This window comes from Natator depressus, chromosome 9 (genome assembly GCF_965152275.1).
Source record: "Natator depressus isolate rNatDep1 chromosome 9, rNatDep2.hap1, whole genome shotgun sequence".
In the NCBI taxonomy this organism is placed as follows: Eukaryota; Metazoa; Chordata; order Testudines; family Cheloniidae; genus Natator; species Natator depressus.
In genome coordinates, this window is record NC_134242.1 from 88,280,412 (window position 1) to 88,299,584 (window position 19,173).

Below are 19,173 nucleotides of genomic sequence, written 5' to 3' on the forward strand. Positions count from 1 at the left end.
CAGAAGGAACCCTTCAGTAATCACAGTGGCTTATTCAGATTAACACTACAGTATGCTGCTAGCACGCTGCTAACAGACATGTTTATTAGCTGTGGGACAGGAGAAAGTCTCAGGCATTATGCTCCATTTAGAAAGTTCTTTTAAAGAAGGGAGAAAATAAACAATTGACTGACCTAATTGTGCAGGTGCCATCTTCCTTCTCTCCCTTCCACTGCCCTAAATCTGCTGTCCTGGATAATTGCTAACGTCAACCTGCAGCTACACATGGCTTTGTGTAGGCCAACAGCTACATCTTAGACTCCAGCTGGGCAGCCAGTGCAGATTGCTAAAAACACCAGTGTAGTGTTTGCACAGTGCGATGTCTTGCTTGGCACTTTGGGGCCTGTCACTGAGGACCTGGCCATGGTTCATCCTGAGAGCCACTGTGAGAGAATCCACCTTCTGGCTTTCATGGGGAAAGTGTGGAGAGCATTTCCTGGGGAGAGCGTCTCTCTGACGCACTCCCTGTAGAAGAAATGTAACCGTATGTTGTCTCGGTGTCATTCCCTCTTACAGCCCCAGCCTCTCTTCTCCTCTCCCTCCACTTCTTCCCCTCACTCCCTTTATATTATCTCATTCTCCTCCTCTTCCTTTTCCCCTCTCCTTCCTGTCTTTTCCATCCCATGTTGCCTCTACTTCCCATTACTCTCCTTATCTCCTGCCTTCTGGACCACTTTCCTTTCAGATCTGCTTGAGTCATTTCAATGTGAGTTAACAGCCTAAGCCAGTAGCAGCTCCAAGCCCTGCTAATGTTCCTCTTACGGAGATTTCAGGCTTGCATTAAGCTGCCTCAATTGCACATTTGGCCAACCTGCAAGGTTTTTCTAAGGGTTTATCTACACTGCGAAATTGACCGGCATAGCTATAGCGGAATAATTATTCTGCTATAGCTATGCTGGTACAACTCCCCTGTGTAGACAATCTATTCTGGAATAAAAGTGACTTTATTCTGCAGTAATTACTCCACTATAGCTATCCCAGTCAATTTCCCCAGTCAAGTTCTGGAGAACTTGTGTCCCTGCAAGCAAATGGACTATGTGCCACTCCCTACTTGTGAACATCCTCCATGTGAATGTGTATATTTATTTGTCCAGCTTCCCATCATCACTTTGATAATGCAGCCTGCTTAGCGGAACATTTGTGTACTTGCATCACTAGCTTGGCAATAGAGGAGATTGTCTGATTGTCTTGCTTGCTCCCAGCAACCAGTTGCATTTGCCCTCTTCTTTTTAAGTTATTTAAAGTAACTGGATCCTCGTGAATACGCTCACTGACAAGTGCTATTCTGTGGCTTGGTCAAGACAGGGCATATTCTGGGTTCTTTGTCCTCATTCACTCCGACAGGCTCAAATACGTCCAGTCCCCAACCTGGATTTTCCTGCTTTCTGTGCTGATCCCTGCCTCACATGGGAAGGAGACCTCTGGGGCTGAAGCTGATTTGTCTCTTGATCACAGAAGGCTAAAGAAACCCCCTTCCGGTGCTGTCTCTCTTGCATGAGCACTTTCCTGTCGGGGCCTTAGCATTTTTCTGCTCTCCCTGAGAGGCACCTCAGTGGCTAAGCTGGTTTTGTGGAGCTGTGACAGACACAGCAGGAAGTGTTTCAGATAAAGAAATAAGCCAGCCTTTTCCAGGTAACTTTGGCAGGCAGTAACCTGAGCTCAGGACTTCCTTAAGCTTCCTGCTAACCTCCTCAGTTCCTCCCTAGCAGCAAACTGGATATGATCGAATCAGTAATGAGGTGGATATATGATCCCAGCTCTGTAAAACGACTTTTTCTGTCACAGGGGAGGGATTTCTGGCTGAAAATAGTGAGGCTGGCTTAAAAATCATGAGATTTTAAAGGTAATAATTTGGGGTTGTTTTGGGGCTTCTAGTTTTTGAGGACCGGTGTTCACATTTTTAAGTTGCTCTCCATAACAAGGCAGGTTAGAAACTTACATTTTGAGAGTCTTAAGTAGTCACGTGACTCCAGGAGCTGGGACTTCAAGACAAACACCCAATACCAAAAAACTTGCAGTAAATTTGCAAGTGTTGGCAATGCCATGCTACCCCTATTCTACCTTCTACCAAAGCAGCCCATTCACATGGGCAACAGCAACTTTCCATTCCTGCCAGTAAACAAATGACCGATTTCCTCAACATCAGAGAATGGAAAAAGCATAGGAAACAACCGTTGGAGCATTTCTCTGTTCTGCAAGGGAAATATGCCAGTTCCCTCCAAGCGGTGTCTTCTGAAGTAGCCCATAAATCCGGCTACAGGGCTGCCTTTTCTTAAGGGTGAAAACAAAACCTTGACAAAACGAACAGCTTTTAGTCCTTCACATATAGATGTGCCTCCCCGCCTCCCCATCTCTCGACACTCACTGAACTGGCTTCTGAAGAGACGAGGATAATTTAGAGAGAAAGAAAATCGCAGTATTTCAAGCCTGGGGCAGAGAAGTATATGGAATACACCAGCAGCCTTTCCAAAGGGAAGCCTCATTCTTCTGGAATGCAGGAAAGTGAAACCAAGTGGAAAGGAGGGCAGAAAAGGCTTGGAGGGATTCATATTATAGCAAGGCGCTCTCTCCCCTCCCCATGCTTATTAGCCAAGTCAAGTGGATTTTGGCAAGGGGATGATCAAACAGTTGTTTTCCATAGGCACTTTGGCAGGCAGGTTCGGGCCGCAATATCCAACCAAGACAGTTCATTAGGAAGAGCAGGCATGGCATTCGTTCTTAGCCCCTTCAACAGAAGGCCAGCCCTTCCTTAGGGCATGTCTTCGCTGGGGAGAGGGGGAGGAGTGTTCTTAATTCAGGTTAGCTAACATGGTTAAAATAGCAGTAAGAATAACACAGCAGCTTGGCTTTTAACTTGGGCTCGCAGCACTGGCTAAAGCCTGTAGGAGAGCGTGGGGTTGAACTTGAGCTGATCATGGCTTAGCTGCTGTGTCTGCTGCTCTTTTAACCTGAGTTCGCTAATGTGAGTTAAGAATACACCTTGCTTTTTTTCTTTTCTTTCTTTTTTTTTTCCCCAGAGAAGACAGACATACCCTTAAAGATAATCTTTAAAGCAGGGTAGATTGGGTGTCTGGCCCTTCTCCCCCCCCCCGCCCCATTTCTTTGTTGTATTTTAAACATTTTTAATTCTGCTATTTAATAAATAAACCCTTCGCAATATGCAGATTAGCCCGTCTTGACCACCCTCTTTAGGGTTGCAGGCTTCCATGGAGGACCAGAGAGCTGGAATGTGCTCCTCAGCCTCTAATTGAAAGTGTGGAGGGGGGATGACTCATTAGCCAAGAGAGTTTTTCTCCTAAATGTCTGTCAGGTGACTGAGTGAAACGGGTGGTAGCAAAAAGGAAAAAAACCCACAGCCTGACTGAATATCTTTTCTCCTTGGCTCTGCTTTCACTGTCACTAGTGATGTCCTCATTCTACCCATTGTCCAGTTGTCCATGGAGACTTCCAGGAGAAACACGGTAGAGGAGCCCTGAGTTTCTCATGTAAAAGACACGCAGAACAAGGTCTTTTATTTAGACATTGGGAAGAAGTGCGAAAAAAGGGCACAAACCCATTATTTTGCCCCCCCAGCAGATCATTGTCAACAGTGAATTTCCTGGCTTTTTGGGTTCGTCGTTGTTACATAATATAATTTAGAAGTCTCATGCTCAGCTGCTGCAGCCAAGTCACTGCCTTCAAGGGACCAAGGGGCCAGCCTGGGGGCACCGCAGCCCTTGCTGGGATTGGGCTGGTAGCCAGCCAGCTCTCCCACTGTGTGTGTGTGGACAGCTGCATCTGTCACTGTGCAGTTCTTCTCCACATTGGAGATGGGATTATTTGCCTGATGTTGAATGTGGGGGAGAAAACCCGCAAGTGAGATTAGCCCTCCCCCCAGTAGAGGAAGAAAGAGAGTGGGCGAAAGAACAGCTGCCAGAAGAGGGAGGCAAGAAACTCCTCCCCACAGCAAGTTGGAGGGGAGGGCTGGGTAACCTGAGCCCTTTCCTCTCAAGCGGAGGGAGATGTTCAATCCTAGAGTACTTGATGATGCAGCTCAGTGAATCAATCTCCTGAGACATGGACACGTTGTCGTGGGGACACACAGTGCTACGGTTCTGCCATCCAACCTGGATGGCCACTGGGATGAAGTATCAACCCTCTGGCCTCAGGGCTTTGTCCCCGTGTGGGCAGGGTGCAATACACAGTTGGCCAGATCCTGTCTAGAGAGGAACTCGCACTGACTGCACGTCTCCTTGTTTTCTTGTTCCTGAAAGTTGGAGCCTTGCAAAACACCATGGTCTAGCTTCATGGAGATCCAGCTCGTGTGGATCCAGACCTCCTGACTTTAACTGTGATAGTTGGGCTCCAAATGGAACTGGAAAATTAAAGCGAAATTCATTTGAAAGGGTCGAGTTTCAGCTCAAAATCAAGGGAAACCAAGAATTTGGCCTGGGATTTGGCACTTGCCCAGAAATCAGCTCTGAGCTTGCTCAAAAGGTTGGCAACTCTCAGTGAATCTTTCAATGAGTCTGGCTTGTGGTGTAGCAAAGTCTAAAGCTGGGTGGCCTGGAATCCTGTCGTTAATCCTTCACTCAGCTCTGCTGAATACCAGGCAGTAAAACAATTCGTTATTTCTCAATGGGCCTCGCTCTTGTCTTATACTCGCAGTCAGGAGCTAGGCACTGATCTTACAATTGGATCCTTGCAGGCAGACTTGTGCCTGCGTAGTGCTCTGCTGACTTCACAGGGACTCGCCATGGTGATAAGGGTCCTTCTGTGGATTTGGTGGCAGGATCGGACCTAAGTGAGAACTCTGCTGAAGGCAGTGGCGTCACACGGGTGTAGAGCTGGTTTGCGAGGAGAATCAGGCACATGGTCCCTTCCCTGATGACTTTACAGCAAAAAGGTCCATTCTTGCAAATCCTCCATGCCCAGAATAGCCACTGAAGACAAACAGAACCCTGCATGCAGAGAACTTCCAGTGTCAAGCTCTGTTAGACCATATACAGATGGGTCAAAGAGAGACGTGACATGGTCTTGTAGTACAGATGGCCTAGGCTAGTCACGTGTGTTCTGGTTCCAGGGTTTTATATAGGAAGCATCCTTTCTTGAATATCTAGCCCATTGTAGGGATTCCCATAAAAATTCTATAATCTCAGCAAATGATGACCTTGGTCTAGAAACCAAGAAGAGTGAAAAATCTGTCATTTGCTGACAAGCATGTTCAGTCAATAACAAACTCTTTGGAAACAGCCCAAGTATTTCTGTTAATTTAACAACTGGAATACGTGTTACTGTGTGACAGCAAATTTTAAAATAGCAACACATTTGACTTGTTGAGCAAATCAATTGCTACAACACTTAGTGTAGCACTTGTAAGTCTTGATTACCCTTATGTTACAACAGAAAATCCCCAATACACTTCTCCAGCAGAGACTCAAGTGCTGTTTCGCTGTCGGGTTGCCACATGGGTTGTGATGCATTCACAAAAACTTTCTTTAGTGACAAACTCTTGCCTTTTGATGTGCATCCGATTGATTGATTTCAGTGAGAACTGCATGTGTGCAGCCTAGGGCAGTGTTTGGACCTTTGATCATCTGGACGTTTATTGATTGGGATAGATAGGTTTATAAATCTCCTTATGTAAGTGTGAAGTAGTAAATGTTTTGTAGAAGCAGATGATACTTTTGCTTTGTTTTCCTTCCACAGCTAGTTGCATCCATTGTCTTCATCAGTTTTGGAGTCATTGCTGCGTTCTGCTGTGCCATAGTCGATGGTGTCTTTGCTGCCAGACACATAGTAAGTATTTCCAAAGGAACATGCATGCTGCTATACCTACGCTCTCCGCATTCCACACCGTAGTGGATCAATCCCATGTCTGAACTGAAGGGAAAATACCTTCTAAAAGACAACTCAGCAAAGCTTTTCTGTCTTCTCTGTACTGTGTTTCTGTAGCCATGGTCTCAGATACAATATTCCTCTTCAGTTACTGTCCAATGTGTGATCTTCATTTTCTCTGCAGAGTTCAACAGCCACCTAACTTGAGCAGTAATTACATTTCAGTGGGGGATGAAGTGATAGGTTCAGCTGATAAAGTACATCAGTGTGAAGGGCTCTCTGTATGTGTTACTGTTCTGGTGTAGCAGCTGGATGGGTAGCAGTGAGATATAGTGGGAAGAGTTTAGTGACCTGGAACTTTGTGTAAGGAGACATACCATCGAATAGATGCTGGTGATTTCACTGTTCCTGCTCCAAGGAGTTTACAATCTAAGTATAAGACAAGAGACAACAAATGGATACAGACAGATGGGGGAGCATAAGGAAACAATACGACAGTATTGGTCTGTACGGTAGGCAGTGGGCTCAGTGCACCAGCTGAGATCTTAGATGTATTAGCTATATTGGCGTATATTAGGTTATTAAGGCCATACAACCTTAGTTACTCCTGGGCCATATTTTAGAGAGTGAACCCCTAGAATGCCTCAAACCACAACAAAGCGGTCCAACCCTCAACAATATAAATGACATTTCTCTGCTTGTCTGTCTGGCTCTGATGAGTAGGTTTCTTTTCCATCTCTGACTTCCATGTTTCTGTGCAACATAAAGTATTAGCTTAGGTAAAAATATCAAGCTGTTTTTAATTTCTGGCTGATCCTGGCCATGTGGGGTGCTCTGGACCTGATCTCAGCACTGCTATTTAAGGATCACAGTAGCTGATTTTACCTGCTGCACAATGATGTAAGTCTGAGATTCATCTTTGCCAACCCCCCAATGTTTGTATGCGATGGCGAGAGCAGATCAGTTGGAACAACAAGAGTGCCAGGCTCTGGTTTCTGCATCTTGATTAATGAACCTGGTTTTGGCTTTGCTTCGCCTTGTACCTGTCCAAGAAAATCACCTTTTACAAGTGTTAATGTACCTCTGAGTATGTCATGTTCTTTCTGCTGCCATTCCCCTACCCCAACACTCTGTTATAAGCATTGGGCCAGATCTTTCAGAGAGCGCAGCTTCCAACAGCTCCCTAAATAAAGAGATGTCTTCCCTGCTCTTGCCTGGGCTCTTAGTTGGGAGTTGCTCCTAGTCCCTCCCCCCCTCCGTCCATATACAAAAATCCCTCTCCCTAGGGCCCAGGCTAGCTAGCTGGCTCATCCTGGCATCTAGGCTGAGTTGGAGTGAGCCTTTCACTCAGACTGGTAACCCACCTGCTTTGCAATGAGGATGCAGGATAAACCACTACTATGCTGATAGTCCTCCAGTGCCTTTCCACGGTTCCCCCTCTGGGCCCGGAACGACAGACGAGTTCTCCCACAATTCACATGAAAAGAATCATAGAACAGCTCAGCTTATTGCAGCATAAAGAACCATGGGACATGCCCCCAGAAGTCCTAGGGACACCCACATAGAGGATGATAAAAAACGGTTACTCACCTTCTCGTAACTGTTGTTCTTCGAGACGTGTTGCTCATGTCCATTCCAATTAGGTGTCGTCTGAGAGTTTTTCCTCTAGAAGCACCTGTCGGGTTGGCTGTGGAGCCCCCTGGAGTGGTGCCTTGAATGCGCTCGATATATGACCCTGCTGACCTAGCGCCTCCTCAGTTCCTTCTTGCCGGTTACTCCGACAGAGGGGAAGGCGGGTGGGTTTGGAATGGATATGAGCAATACATCTCAAAGAACAACAGTTACAAGAAGGTGAGTAACCATTCTTCCTTCTTCGAGTGATTGCTCATATCAGTTCCAGTTAGGTGACTCCCAAGCCTTACCTAGGCGGCAGGGTCGGAGTTATGGAATCACTGATTGGAGCACCGCTCTGCCGAAAGCTGCATCATCTCTGGCATGCTGGATGATGGCATAATGAGAGGTGAATGTATGCACCGAGGACCAAGTTGCTGCCCTGGCATGAGGCTTAGGATAAAAAACAGACAGGAAAATGTCCTGACTAGTGTGGAAGTGTGACACAACCTTCAGAAGAAAGGCCTGTAAAGAGGTCTGAGTTGCACCTTATCCCTGTGGAAAACCATATAAGGTGGGTCTGAGGTAAGGGCCTTTAACTTAGACACGCTGCTTGCAGATGTAATGGCAACCAGAAAGGCTACCTTCCACGACAGATAGAGAAGAGAGCAAGTTGCCAGCGGTTCGAATGGAGGCCTCATTAGCTTGGAGAGGACCAGGTTAAGGTCCCATGCGGGGACAGGCTGCCTGATCTGGGGATGTAGCTGTTCCAGACCCTCAAGGAACCGACCATCCATAGGGTTGGTGAAGATGGAGCATCCAGACGCTCCTGTGTGGAAGGCCGAGATAGCAGCGAGGTGAACCCTTATGGAGGACGCTGCCAGGCCTTGCTGTTTCAGGTACAGAAGGTACTCTAAGATGAGAGGTACAGGTGTCTGGAGAGGGGTGTACGACGCTGGTCGCACCAACAAGTAAATCTTTTCCACTTTCCCAGATACATGGCTCTAGTGGAGGGCTTCCTGCTACCGAGTAGACCTCCCTTACTTGTTCTGAGCACAGAAGCTCCACGGAGTTCAGCCATGAAGCTTCCAAGCTGTGAGGTGGAGAGGCTGCAGGTCGGTGTGATGAAGATGACCAAGGTCCTGAGTGATCAGGTTGGGGTGGAGAGGCAACGTGACCGGGGCGTCCACTGACGGTTCCAGGAGCGTGGTGTACCAATGTTGTCGAGGCCACGCTGGTGCCACCAGAATTATCTCTGCCTCATCCCTGCAGACCTTGAGTAGGACCTTGTACACGATAAGGAATGGGGGAAAGATGTAGAGCAGGCGGCCTCCCCAGGGTAGCAGGAGTGCATCCGTAATTGATCCTGGGCTGTGTCTCTAGAAGGAGCAGAACATTGGGCACTTTCTGTTGCTCCAGGTGGCGAACAGATCGACCTGGGGAAACCCCCACCTTTGGAAGATGGAGTGTATGACATCCAGCCGGATGGACCACTTGTGATTGCAGAAGGACCTGCTGAGGTGGTCTGCCAGTGCGTTCTTAACTTCTGATAGAAAGGATTCTTCCAGGTGAATGGAGTGGGCTACGCAGAACTCCCACAGCTAGAGGCTTCCCGACATAAGGGAGAGGAACGGGCTTTACCCCACTTGTTGATGTAAAACATGGCAGTGGTGTTGTCCGTCAGAACTGCTACACACGGGCCTTGTAGTTGGGCTTGAAAGGTCTGACATGCTAGTCACACTGCCCTCAGCTCCTCGATGTTGACATGGAGGGACAGCTCGTCCTGTGGCCGCAGGCCCTGTGTTTGGCAGTCTCCCAGATGCGCCTCCAATCCCGGAGCCGTCGCGTCCATTACCAGGGACAAGGAGGGCTGAGGGCTGTTGAAGGGGACTCCTTCGCATACTGACCGAGTGTCGAGCCACCAATGAAGGGACTCGAGCACCTGTCCCGGCACCATGACCACTGAATTCAGGCTGTTGTGTCCCAGGTGATAGGTTGAAGTGAGACACACCTGGAGTGGCCTGAGCCTCAGTCTGGCATGCTGGGTCACGTAAGTGCAGGCTGCCATGTGGACAAGGAGACTCAGGCATCCCCTTGCTGCAGTGGTGGGGTATTGCCTGAGGCCTTGAATGATGTCCGTCATGACTTGGAATTGGGACTCTGGCAAAAGTGCTCTGGCCTGAACCGAGTCCAACAGCACCCCGAAGAATTCTGTTCTTTGGGTCGGTGGCAAGGTTGACTTGTTCAAGTTGAGGAAGAGACCCAGTCTCTCAAATGTGGATCTGACCAATTTGACCTGAGACTCCTCCTGCCCCCTGGTGTGGCCTCTGAGCAGCCAGTCGTCGAGGTAGGGGTATACCTGCAGCTGCCTCCAACGGAGGAAAGTGGCCACAACCAACATGCACTTGGTGAACATGTGGGGGGCTGTAGAAAGGTCAAATGGAAGGACCATAAATGGATGATGTTTGTGGTCAACCAGGAACCATAGGAATCATCTGTGTGCAGGCCGAATGGTTATGTGAAAGTACGCATCTTTCATATCGAGGGCAGCGTACCAGTCTCCCGGATCCAGAGAAGGGATAATTGTACCCAGGGAGACCATGGGGAACTTCAACTTTACCATGAACTTGTTGAGTTCTCGCAGATCTAGAATGGGTCTCAGACCCCCCCTTGGCCTTGGGGATTAGGAAGTATCAGGAATAGAACCCCTTGCCCCTGAGCTCCTGAGGAATCTCCTCCACCGCTCCCATAGCGAGGAGCCCCTGCACCTCCTGGATAAGGAGTTGCTTGTGAGAGGGGTCCCTGAAGAGGGATGGGGAAGGGGGGTGGCGGGGAGGTAGGAGCAGAATTGGAGAGAATATCCCACTTCTACTGTATGGAGAACCCAGCGGTCCAAAGTTATTTGGGACCAGGCACGGTAGAAGTGGGACAGATTATTCAAGAAAGATGGGGAAGGATCCGGAATTGTGGCTGATGCACTGTCCTCAGGTGAACCTTGAAAAGGCCTGCTTTAAACCTGATGATGGTTTAGTCGGGCCCTGCCCCTGCCCGGGCGGGGGGCAGGAAGACTTGTGTCTGCCATTCCTGTCCCATCTCCCAGAAAAGTCCTGCCTTGGCTGAAGAGGATAGGAGCACTGCTGCTGCTGAGGCTTGAAATGTTTGCGTTGGGTTGCCAGCGTGTGCCTACCCAAGGGTTTCATGGTCGCCCTGGAGTCTTTTAGGCTATGCAGCCTAGAGTCAGTCTGCTCCACGAACAGGCCCGCTCCATCAAAAGGCAGATCCTGCATGGTCTGTTGAACCTCGGGCGGAAGGCCCGATGCCTGCAGGCATGAGCTACAGCTCATGGTGAGGACGAGGCGCGCTCCGCTGAGTCTGCAGCGTCTGGTGAGGCCTGCGTCACCGCCTTGCCCTCCTCCACTATCACTCCAAACTGCTCCCTGGACTCTGTTGGCACTTGCTCCTTAAACTTGAGCATCGAGTTCCAGGAGCTGAAGCTGTATCTTCTCAGAATTGCCTGCTGGCTGGGAATCCTGAGTTGTAACCTCCACGAGGAATACACTTTGCGGCCATATAAGTCTAGGTGCTTGGTGCCCTTGGACTTAGGCACTGGGGCTTGTTGCTTCTGCCTCTCCTTTTCATTTACTGCAGCCACCACCAATGAGCCAGGCTGCAGGTGTGTGAAGAGGTACTCGTACCCCTTAGATGGGATGAAATACTTCCTCTCCACACCCTTCGCGGTGGGAGGGATGGAGACCGGGGTCTGCCAAATGGTCTTAGCATTGACCTGTATAGTCTTGATGAGGGGTAGAGCCACCCTCGACGGGCCTTCCTGGGCCAGGAGGTCAACCATCGGGTCCTCCGACTCCACCATCTCCTCGGCCTGCAGGCCCATATTTCGTGCCACCCTGCGAAGGAGGTCCTGGTGGGCACGGCTATGGGAGGCCTCTATGGGAGGCGGTCCAGAGACGGAGGTGCCTGCAACCACCTCATCCAGGGAGGATGATGAGGAGGCTAATGGGGGAACAGGGTCCTCCTGACCCTCTTGGTCTCCAGGGGCCTCCTGTCCCTCCTCTCTGTCAGGGCCAACCACACCTGGATCAGGCTCAGAAACTGGGGTTGGTTCCAGGGGAGGTAGTGCAACCAGTATCTCCTTGGCACCCCTACGGGTGGAGTGACTGGCTGATGCATCCAGTACCAGCAGTTCAGAGGCCGCCAAACGGGAACCCTTGGAGTGGGTGCCCTGAGCCTGGTGTGTCCATCGGTGTGCAGGCCCCATGTCAGGGTGCCTTCCATGCCCTGACCGGTGCCGGCCCTGCTCTGAGTATCTAGACTCTGTCTCCAAGTCTGAAGACAGAGACCAGGACCACGATGGCCAGGGCAGTGCTGAGCAGAGCGGGACTGGAGAGCGGTGCTGTGAGGCTGGGGAGCGGTGCCGCGAGGCTGGGGAGCGGTACTGAGATTCGGGGTCTGTGCGGGGACACTGACCAGTGCCGGGATGACCGGTGCTGGGAGTGGGACCTGCTGCACGATGGGGATCGGTGTGAGCATCAGCGTCATGATCGGGAGCGCTGGCACGACCTGGACCGGTGTCACGAGCGTGACCAGTGCCGCGATTACCGGGACTCAGAGCGGTGCCATCATTCCACCGGCTGCGCTGAGGGACGAAGCATCGCCGGTTTGCCTCTAGACGTTGCCACGGAGGTTTGGCTCGAAGGACCGTGGTGCCGTCATGGTAATGAGGTCCCTCATGGCATCTAACGTGCCCGGAGTGGATGGCAGTTCCACCTCCTCAATGACCTAGCTCGGGGTGTCCAACGGCACCGGACTCGACAGTCCCGTGGCAGTCCCCATTGGCTCGTTCCAAAGGGGTGGGTCTCAGAGTCGGAGATCCACTCCTCCCCTGCTTCCAGTGCCGCTTCTGCATCAGGGAGTGGGACCGGTGCTGGGTCGATCCCACCGGTTTTGGCACTGGGAAGCGGTGATGCCGCGGATCTCTCCCAGAGTCCTCCCACGGTGCCGCTTCTAGCCCAGCCACCGGGGCACTGTGCACTGATGAGCTCGGTGCCGAGTCTTGCCGCGCCAATGTAGGTTGCAGTCTAAGTGCTGCCCCCATAAGGAGCTGCTTGAGGCAAAAGTCTCGCTCCTTTTTTGTTCTGGGGCAAAACGCTTTACAAATCCCGCACTTGTCCGCTTGGTATGCTTCCCCCAGACACTTCAAGCAAGCGTCGTGGGGGTCACCTGTTGGCATGGGCTTGTTGCAGGACTTGCAGGGTTTGAACCCTTGGGACTTAGGCATACCCCAAGTCACCATGGGGAACGCGGTCGGGGTGAAGGGGAAGACCCCCCACTCCCAACAGCTATCTGCTGTAACAACCGAAAACACTAAAACTAAACATAATGAGGCTTGGAATAACTAAAGTAAACTAACTGAAAGCTAGGGAAAACGAGGAGAGCTTGCTAAGCAAGTCACCACAGTTCCAATGACCGTCACTGGCAGTAAGAAGGACCTGAGGAGGCGCCGGGTCGGCAGGGTTGTATATTGAGCGCCATGAAGGCGCCACTCCAGGTGGCTCCACAGCCGACCCAACGGGAGCTGCTAGGGGGAAAACTTTCTGGCAACCATGCACACGGCACACGCACCTAATTGGTGCGATACGAGCAATCACTCGAAGAAGAACCTACTACTGCTGTCGTTGACTCCCTTAGCTCAAGAGGCAATGGTGCGTGCGGTGGGATTTAAAGGTTCTAACCCTGCCGATGATCCATGTGGGTGTCAGTTTGATGTCACATGATGCACAGGGCTGAGTGCAGCCCCGAGTGAGGACACAGGAACGCAGTTATGGCTTTACAGCGTGGCTGCTCACACCTGGGCTAGGCTAACCTAGGCCTGTGTGCTGCTCACTTGGGTTGACTCTGCAGTGAAGACATACCCGCCTCCGTGGCCAGATTTTCAAACAGTTTTCCACAGGAGCTGCTGGGTGCTAAGCGCTTCTGCAAAGCTGGCCCCTTCACTCCGTTGCCTGTGTGGGCACGGTGCTCTTTTGAAAATCCTGCCCAGCCTGGCCCGTCCTCCCTGCTCAGATATGTGACAGTGTGCTAGATTTGAACCTTGGCTTGGCTTTGAATGATATGCTAAACTGCTTGTTTTCTTCTGCAGGATCTTAGGCCCCTGTACGCAGGCCGATGTCAGTATTATTCCAAAAGTACGACTCCACCCGAGGTGAGAGCGGTTTTGGTGGCATCGCTTTCTAACAGGGCTGGCAGTGGCGTGGAGGTGTGTGCCCTGCAGACCAGTCAGGGACAGAGCCCCCCCAGGATGGATTCATTCGTTCCCTGCATGCACAGGAGAGCAGGACTTTGGGAAGGGCTCAGCATTGGGGTCTTGGAGAGGGAGGAGCGTGAGGCTCCAGTGATTGTCGGGGAGCACAGCAGTGGAGAAGGGTACGCTGGAACACAGCGGGGACTAGAGGGGGCATTTAGGAGTGGGGCGTGCTGGAACTAGGGTTGGGGACCAGAGCGAGCAAGCCTGGAGTCCGTTGTGAAGGAGGTGAAGGACACACGTGTCCATTTGTGTAGCCTTTTCGGCCCTCAGCAGGTCAACATTTGAGGCAGAGGCAACTGTGCCAGCGTTTCCATGGCAAACACTGACCGGGGGAAAGTGAAGGACAGCTCTGCCCAGCTGTAAGATAAGCAGCTCCCCATCCCAAACTGGGACACCTTCTGACAGAGAAATGTGTTCCCTAAAAAGGGGGGAACATCTACAATCACATGGAGTGGGTGAAACCTGTGTGATAAATCAAGTGTATTGCGCGCTGCTCTGCATCCTCTGGGACTTTCCTTCCAAATAGCTGGGCCGCTTTCAGGAGCTGCTGAATAAAAACAATCAGCCTGCCAGCAAAATCCATTTTTCTTCCCTGGCTCCCCCTCCCCAACTGCAATGTCCCCCCAGCACTTGTCTGGGGTGCAGGATGGGCAGTGGTCGGTGCTGGAGCAGTGACAAGGAGAAGATCGAATCTCGCTGGCCCCAGAGAGGTGACATCTCCAGAGTAAGCCTGGCAATAACCGAGATCGGATGGACACACGCACCTGTATCCAGTAACCATCCAGCGTTCGCCACCATGTCATGGTCTTGGCCTAGGGGTTGTACCAGTAGAACTATATCAGTAAAAAGTCACCCCCTCAGCCAACATAGTTATACTGGTACAAAATCTGTGCATAGACCAAGCCTCAGAGAAACAGGACCGAAGGCCATTGCTCGTCTTTTCCTGGGTTCCTTGTATCCCCCTTCTCTTTGTGTTCACGCAGGGGATCTGTAATCCACAGCGCCGGGGACCTTGCACACCTAAAATAAAAACCAACACCTGCTTCTGCTGTGACCTATACAACTGTGGAAAGTGAGTAAACTAAAAATAGCATTCAGCATCCATGCCAAGAGCAAATATGGGATACATTGCTTTGCTCTTGTTTAAAGAGGTTAGGGACTCCTACAGGATATGGTAGGAGCTATATATAGGATTGGTTAATTATAGCTATTATAGAAATAGATATCGCATTATTACTTCAGGTAGCAACCCTACCGTATTATAATGGAAGTTGGATCACGTAAAGCTGCCATAAGATAGTCTAGTCTTTCAAAAAGAAAAGGAGGACTTGTGGCACCTTAGAGACTAACAAATTTATCTGAGCATAAGCTTTCGTGAGCTACAGCTCACTCACGAAAGCTTATGCTCAGATAAATTTGTTAGTCTCTAAGGTGCCACAAGTCCTCCTTTTCTTTTTGCGAATACAGACTAACATGGCTGCTACTCTGACATCTAGTCTTTCAGTATGTTCAAAAGGTTAATTACCAAGCTACTCCCCTATGGTACCTTTTATCTGATGATCTCAGTGTGCTACATAAATGTGAATGGGTGGAGCCTGGCACCTTCGCGATGAGGATGGCAAGTATTATCCCCACTTTACAAAAGGGGGAAACTGAGGCTTAAGGGATATGGTCAACTTGTAAACTATTCAGTTGGGTTTTTTAAGCTTAAAAATCATTTCAGGTACTACACCTGACACCCATATCCCCTGCCACATGTTGTGACTTTACTTGTTTTTTTAAATGTGTGTGTTCTCTCCCCGGGGCTGTCTGAAACAGCAGAAAACAAAAAACAGCACAAACTGATTATAAAGTGGGAGAGAGGTGCAGGAAATGGTGAAACTGACTCTATTCAAAGTGCTGTCAAATGCACAAAGTCAGCAGTGAAAAGAGAGAACAGTTTTGTCTCTAATCTCTTCCAGCTACTGTAATCTTAGGCACACATAAAAATAGTCAAGGAATGTTTTTCAGACGGAATTGTAATGTGTAAGTTGACAATGTCCCTATAAAGCCAAAATTTTCAGCTGTGGTTTCTGGTTTTAGGTGTTTCTAGCTTTGGATCCCCCAACTTAAGACAAACTTGGGGGGTGATTTTCAGAAGTGCTGAGCTCCTGCAGGCCCCATGGATCTAAAAGGGAGTTGTGGGTGCTTAGGGCCTCTAAAAATCAATCTCCCAAGGTACCTCAAATCGGGCCCCTAACATTAGAAGGCACTTTGCAAACGTTGGCCATGCTGAGTTGCCGCAGATGATAGAGTCTGCAGCAGATCTGGGCATAGAACTCCGGACTGGGAGACTGGAGATCTAAGCTTTTATTACAAGATTTTTTTCACCTATTTCAGAGCTGAGCAAATAATGGATTTTTTGGGGTTTGAGACTGAACCAAAAAAAAAAATCCATTTAGATTAGAACCAAAACAAAATGTATTCTTTTTTTTTTTTCAATTTTTTTCATCAAATCAAAAATAGTTTGTTTCAACTCCATCAAAACATTTTGGGTAATTTATTATTGTTGTTTCAATTTGGCTGTTTTGGGTTTGTTTGTTTTTTCTTAATTGGCCAAATATTAGTTTGGAACTGAATGTTTTAAAATGAAACATTTTGACTTTTCAAAAAAATAAATCTTGGCCACGTTTGACCTGAATTCACAAATAATTTCAGAGCACCCCCCAAAAATACATTTTTTATGAAAACATTGATTTGGCAGAAAAATATACCAGTTCCCCAAAGCTCCTGCAGGGTTTGGACTTTGCCACATTATGTGAATTTGTGTGTGACCATAGGAATCAAAGTAATTTGTGAGTTCTGAGACTGGCATGTTCCAAATGCTTATAGTATCCTAACCAGGATTCATTAGGCTCCACTATAGATTCATGTGATTTACTTCCTGGAGTGGCAATCAGAAAGGAGTGATTATGGAAGACCCCAACATTTAGGATTCAGGGCCGTTGTGTTGACAATGGCACTCCTCCTGCCATATCCAAATAATGTGGATTTTTTTTATTTGATATTTTACGGGGAGGGGAAGCTTAAATGGGTAAGATGAGATGTGTCTTAGATGAAATCTAAACCCAGGGTCCCGAGGGCTTCGGGTCATGATCCTATGACCGTATTCTTTACGTCCTGGCGTCATCGTTATGTAACATTGCCGGGTGTTGTAAGAGAGCTGCCAGTCCTTCACCGGCGGTAGCTGCTGTGTTGCATTTCAGTAGAGGACTGGGCTGGTGTGTGTGCAGAGGTTATCAGGCTGTAATGCACTTGGGAACGTTTGGATTGAAAGGCTCTATGTAAACATCTGATGACCTATATATTGAATATCAGCTTTTTACCAAACTTCATTTAAGGGACTCCAGGGTTCAGTTCCCAAGTCTGCTACTGTGTCAACTTGGTCAAGCTATGTGTCCTCTATGTCTTTAAATTGTCCCTCTATCAAATGGCTATGGTAATGCTTACCAACCTCTCCGGGAGGGGTGAGAAATTTAAAGTGTGGAAGGAGCTGTGAAGTCAATGGTGCTGTATTAGGACAGAACATTTGGTTAATTATCTATTATTCTGGCAATAAGCCCAGTGTAACTGGAGGACATGAGGTAGAAATGTAAGAGGCAACTCCGAGACTGCAGCTTCACCCACCCATAACTCACTGACTTCAGTGACATTCAGGGGGGCTTGCGGGATATGTTTGCATCACTGTGTATTCAAGATGAGTATTCTCCACAGCCATGATCATGTGGGGAGATGTCAAAATTCAGGTCACAACATGATGGGCCTACTCCAGCAGGCCTTACCTGTGGAAACATCCCACTGATGTTTGGACCCCTGGTCCATTGCAGGAATGCATTCTGTGGTCCAGGTGGGCTTTTTTGGATTTTATTATACTGTTGTTTAATTCTTTTCTAATCCAGCAGAGTGGAAATTTCTGGTGGGTACTATGAATATATTGATGTCAGCAGCTGCCAGGATATCATTCACCTTTACCACTTGCTCTGGTCAGCGACAATTTTGAACATAGTTGGATTGTTTCTAGGGATCATCACAGCTGCAATCCTTGGAGGCTTTAAAGACATGGTAAGATGATGCACGCTACTAGAGAAATGAAAGGCACATGATCAGACAAGTTTAGACCTACAAATTTCTTAAAAACCTCACTGGCAGTGATATTACAGTACATACAGGTAGTGGTTGTTTAAATATCCTTTGTTTGGTTTGGTAGTGGTTTGTTTAAATATCCTTTCAAACTGTGTTTGAATCCAGATCATGCACCAATGTGCTTGTGCTGTGAAGAAGGAACTGGAATAACTATAAGCAGAAAGTGAAATTGACTAAATTGGCGGATCCGACAAGACTGTCTAAGCATAGGGAATTGCAAACGATTAACAAATAAGCACATGAAGAAATGTAAGATTAAGTCAGTGATGATAATCTCAGACATTAATTCCACTGTGGAGGAATTCCCTTTTAAAATGAATATTTTGCCTGATGTCCCTTTTAGGAAGAAACATGTTTCGGTGGCTCTTAGGTTTATGAATTGATTAATATAATCATGATGGTAAAAATTCTGAATTTTACAGGATACTTACCATTCAGTTCATCCAAATTTATCCACCTGGTTTCTTCATTGTGTAAAACAGCTGAAGCTGATTTTTGGGGGAAACCAGATAAGATAATTTGTGCCTTGGAAGAAGATGGAAATACTGGTCTGACAATAAGTGGGACTTCAGTAGGCTTGAATAGGGCATGTGCTATGCCATTGGTTTTCAACCTGCGGGTGCGACCCAGTACTGGGTCGTGGAATGTAAGGCATTTGTAAAGCCATTCTGAAAATCCACTTCATTTGCGTACTAGCGTGGGATGGGCTTTGGCCAGCCTGTTCTGTTCGTTCTTAAAGGAAACGCACTGAATAGCTAAAGAACGAATTGACTTCAAAGCAATCAGACTGAGCTGCAGGTTGTTCATTCACCAGAACTGGGCTCTGAAATCAGTCACTGTTCCTTTAAATCACTTCTGCAGTCATGCAGGTGTCAGTTATCTGTGAGTGTGGGTCAGGTGCAGGTTAACCTTTGTGTTCGACTGTGTGTGTCTTTGTCTCAACAGACTCCCTCCCTGCCTACACTGAACTGTACAGTTGAAAACGCACATCCCTCAGTGTCCTATTACTCAAGGCCACAGGTGACTTCTTACAACACTTACTACCACAGCACTCCTCATCTGCCACCATACTCAGCGTATGACTTCCAGGTACGGCACGACAGAGAGTGGCGTTAAATAGATGAGGATACCCTAGCCTTGGGACCACGAAGGTGTCTCTTCCCCAGAGGTCTACCGAAGGCAATCCCCCCTCCTACCGGGGG

General features: G+C 48.6%; 1 protein-coding gene across 3 annotated transcripts in view; it reads left to right on the forward strand.

Annotated features, from left to right (window-relative positions):
- The window catches only part of TMEM255A (transmembrane protein 255A), a 54,788-nt gene that overhangs the window by 25,748 nt on the left and 9,867 nt on the right, over positions 1-19,173 (forward strand). For 2 of the 3 annotated variants that reach the window (XM_074962554.1, XM_074962552.1), the window contains 5 exons: positions 5,728-5,817; positions 13,625-13,687; positions 14,773-14,861; positions 17,728-17,890; positions 18,917-19,060. In XM_074962554.1, coding sequence (XP_074818655.1) covers positions 5,728-5,817; positions 13,625-13,687; positions 14,773-14,861; positions 17,728-17,890; positions 18,917-19,060 — 549 coding nt within the window. The remainder of the gene's footprint in view (positions 1-5,727; positions 5,818-13,624; positions 13,688-14,772; positions 14,862-17,727; positions 17,891-18,916; positions 19,061-19,173) is intronic. The other variant, XM_074962553.1, reaches the window with a different exon arrangement.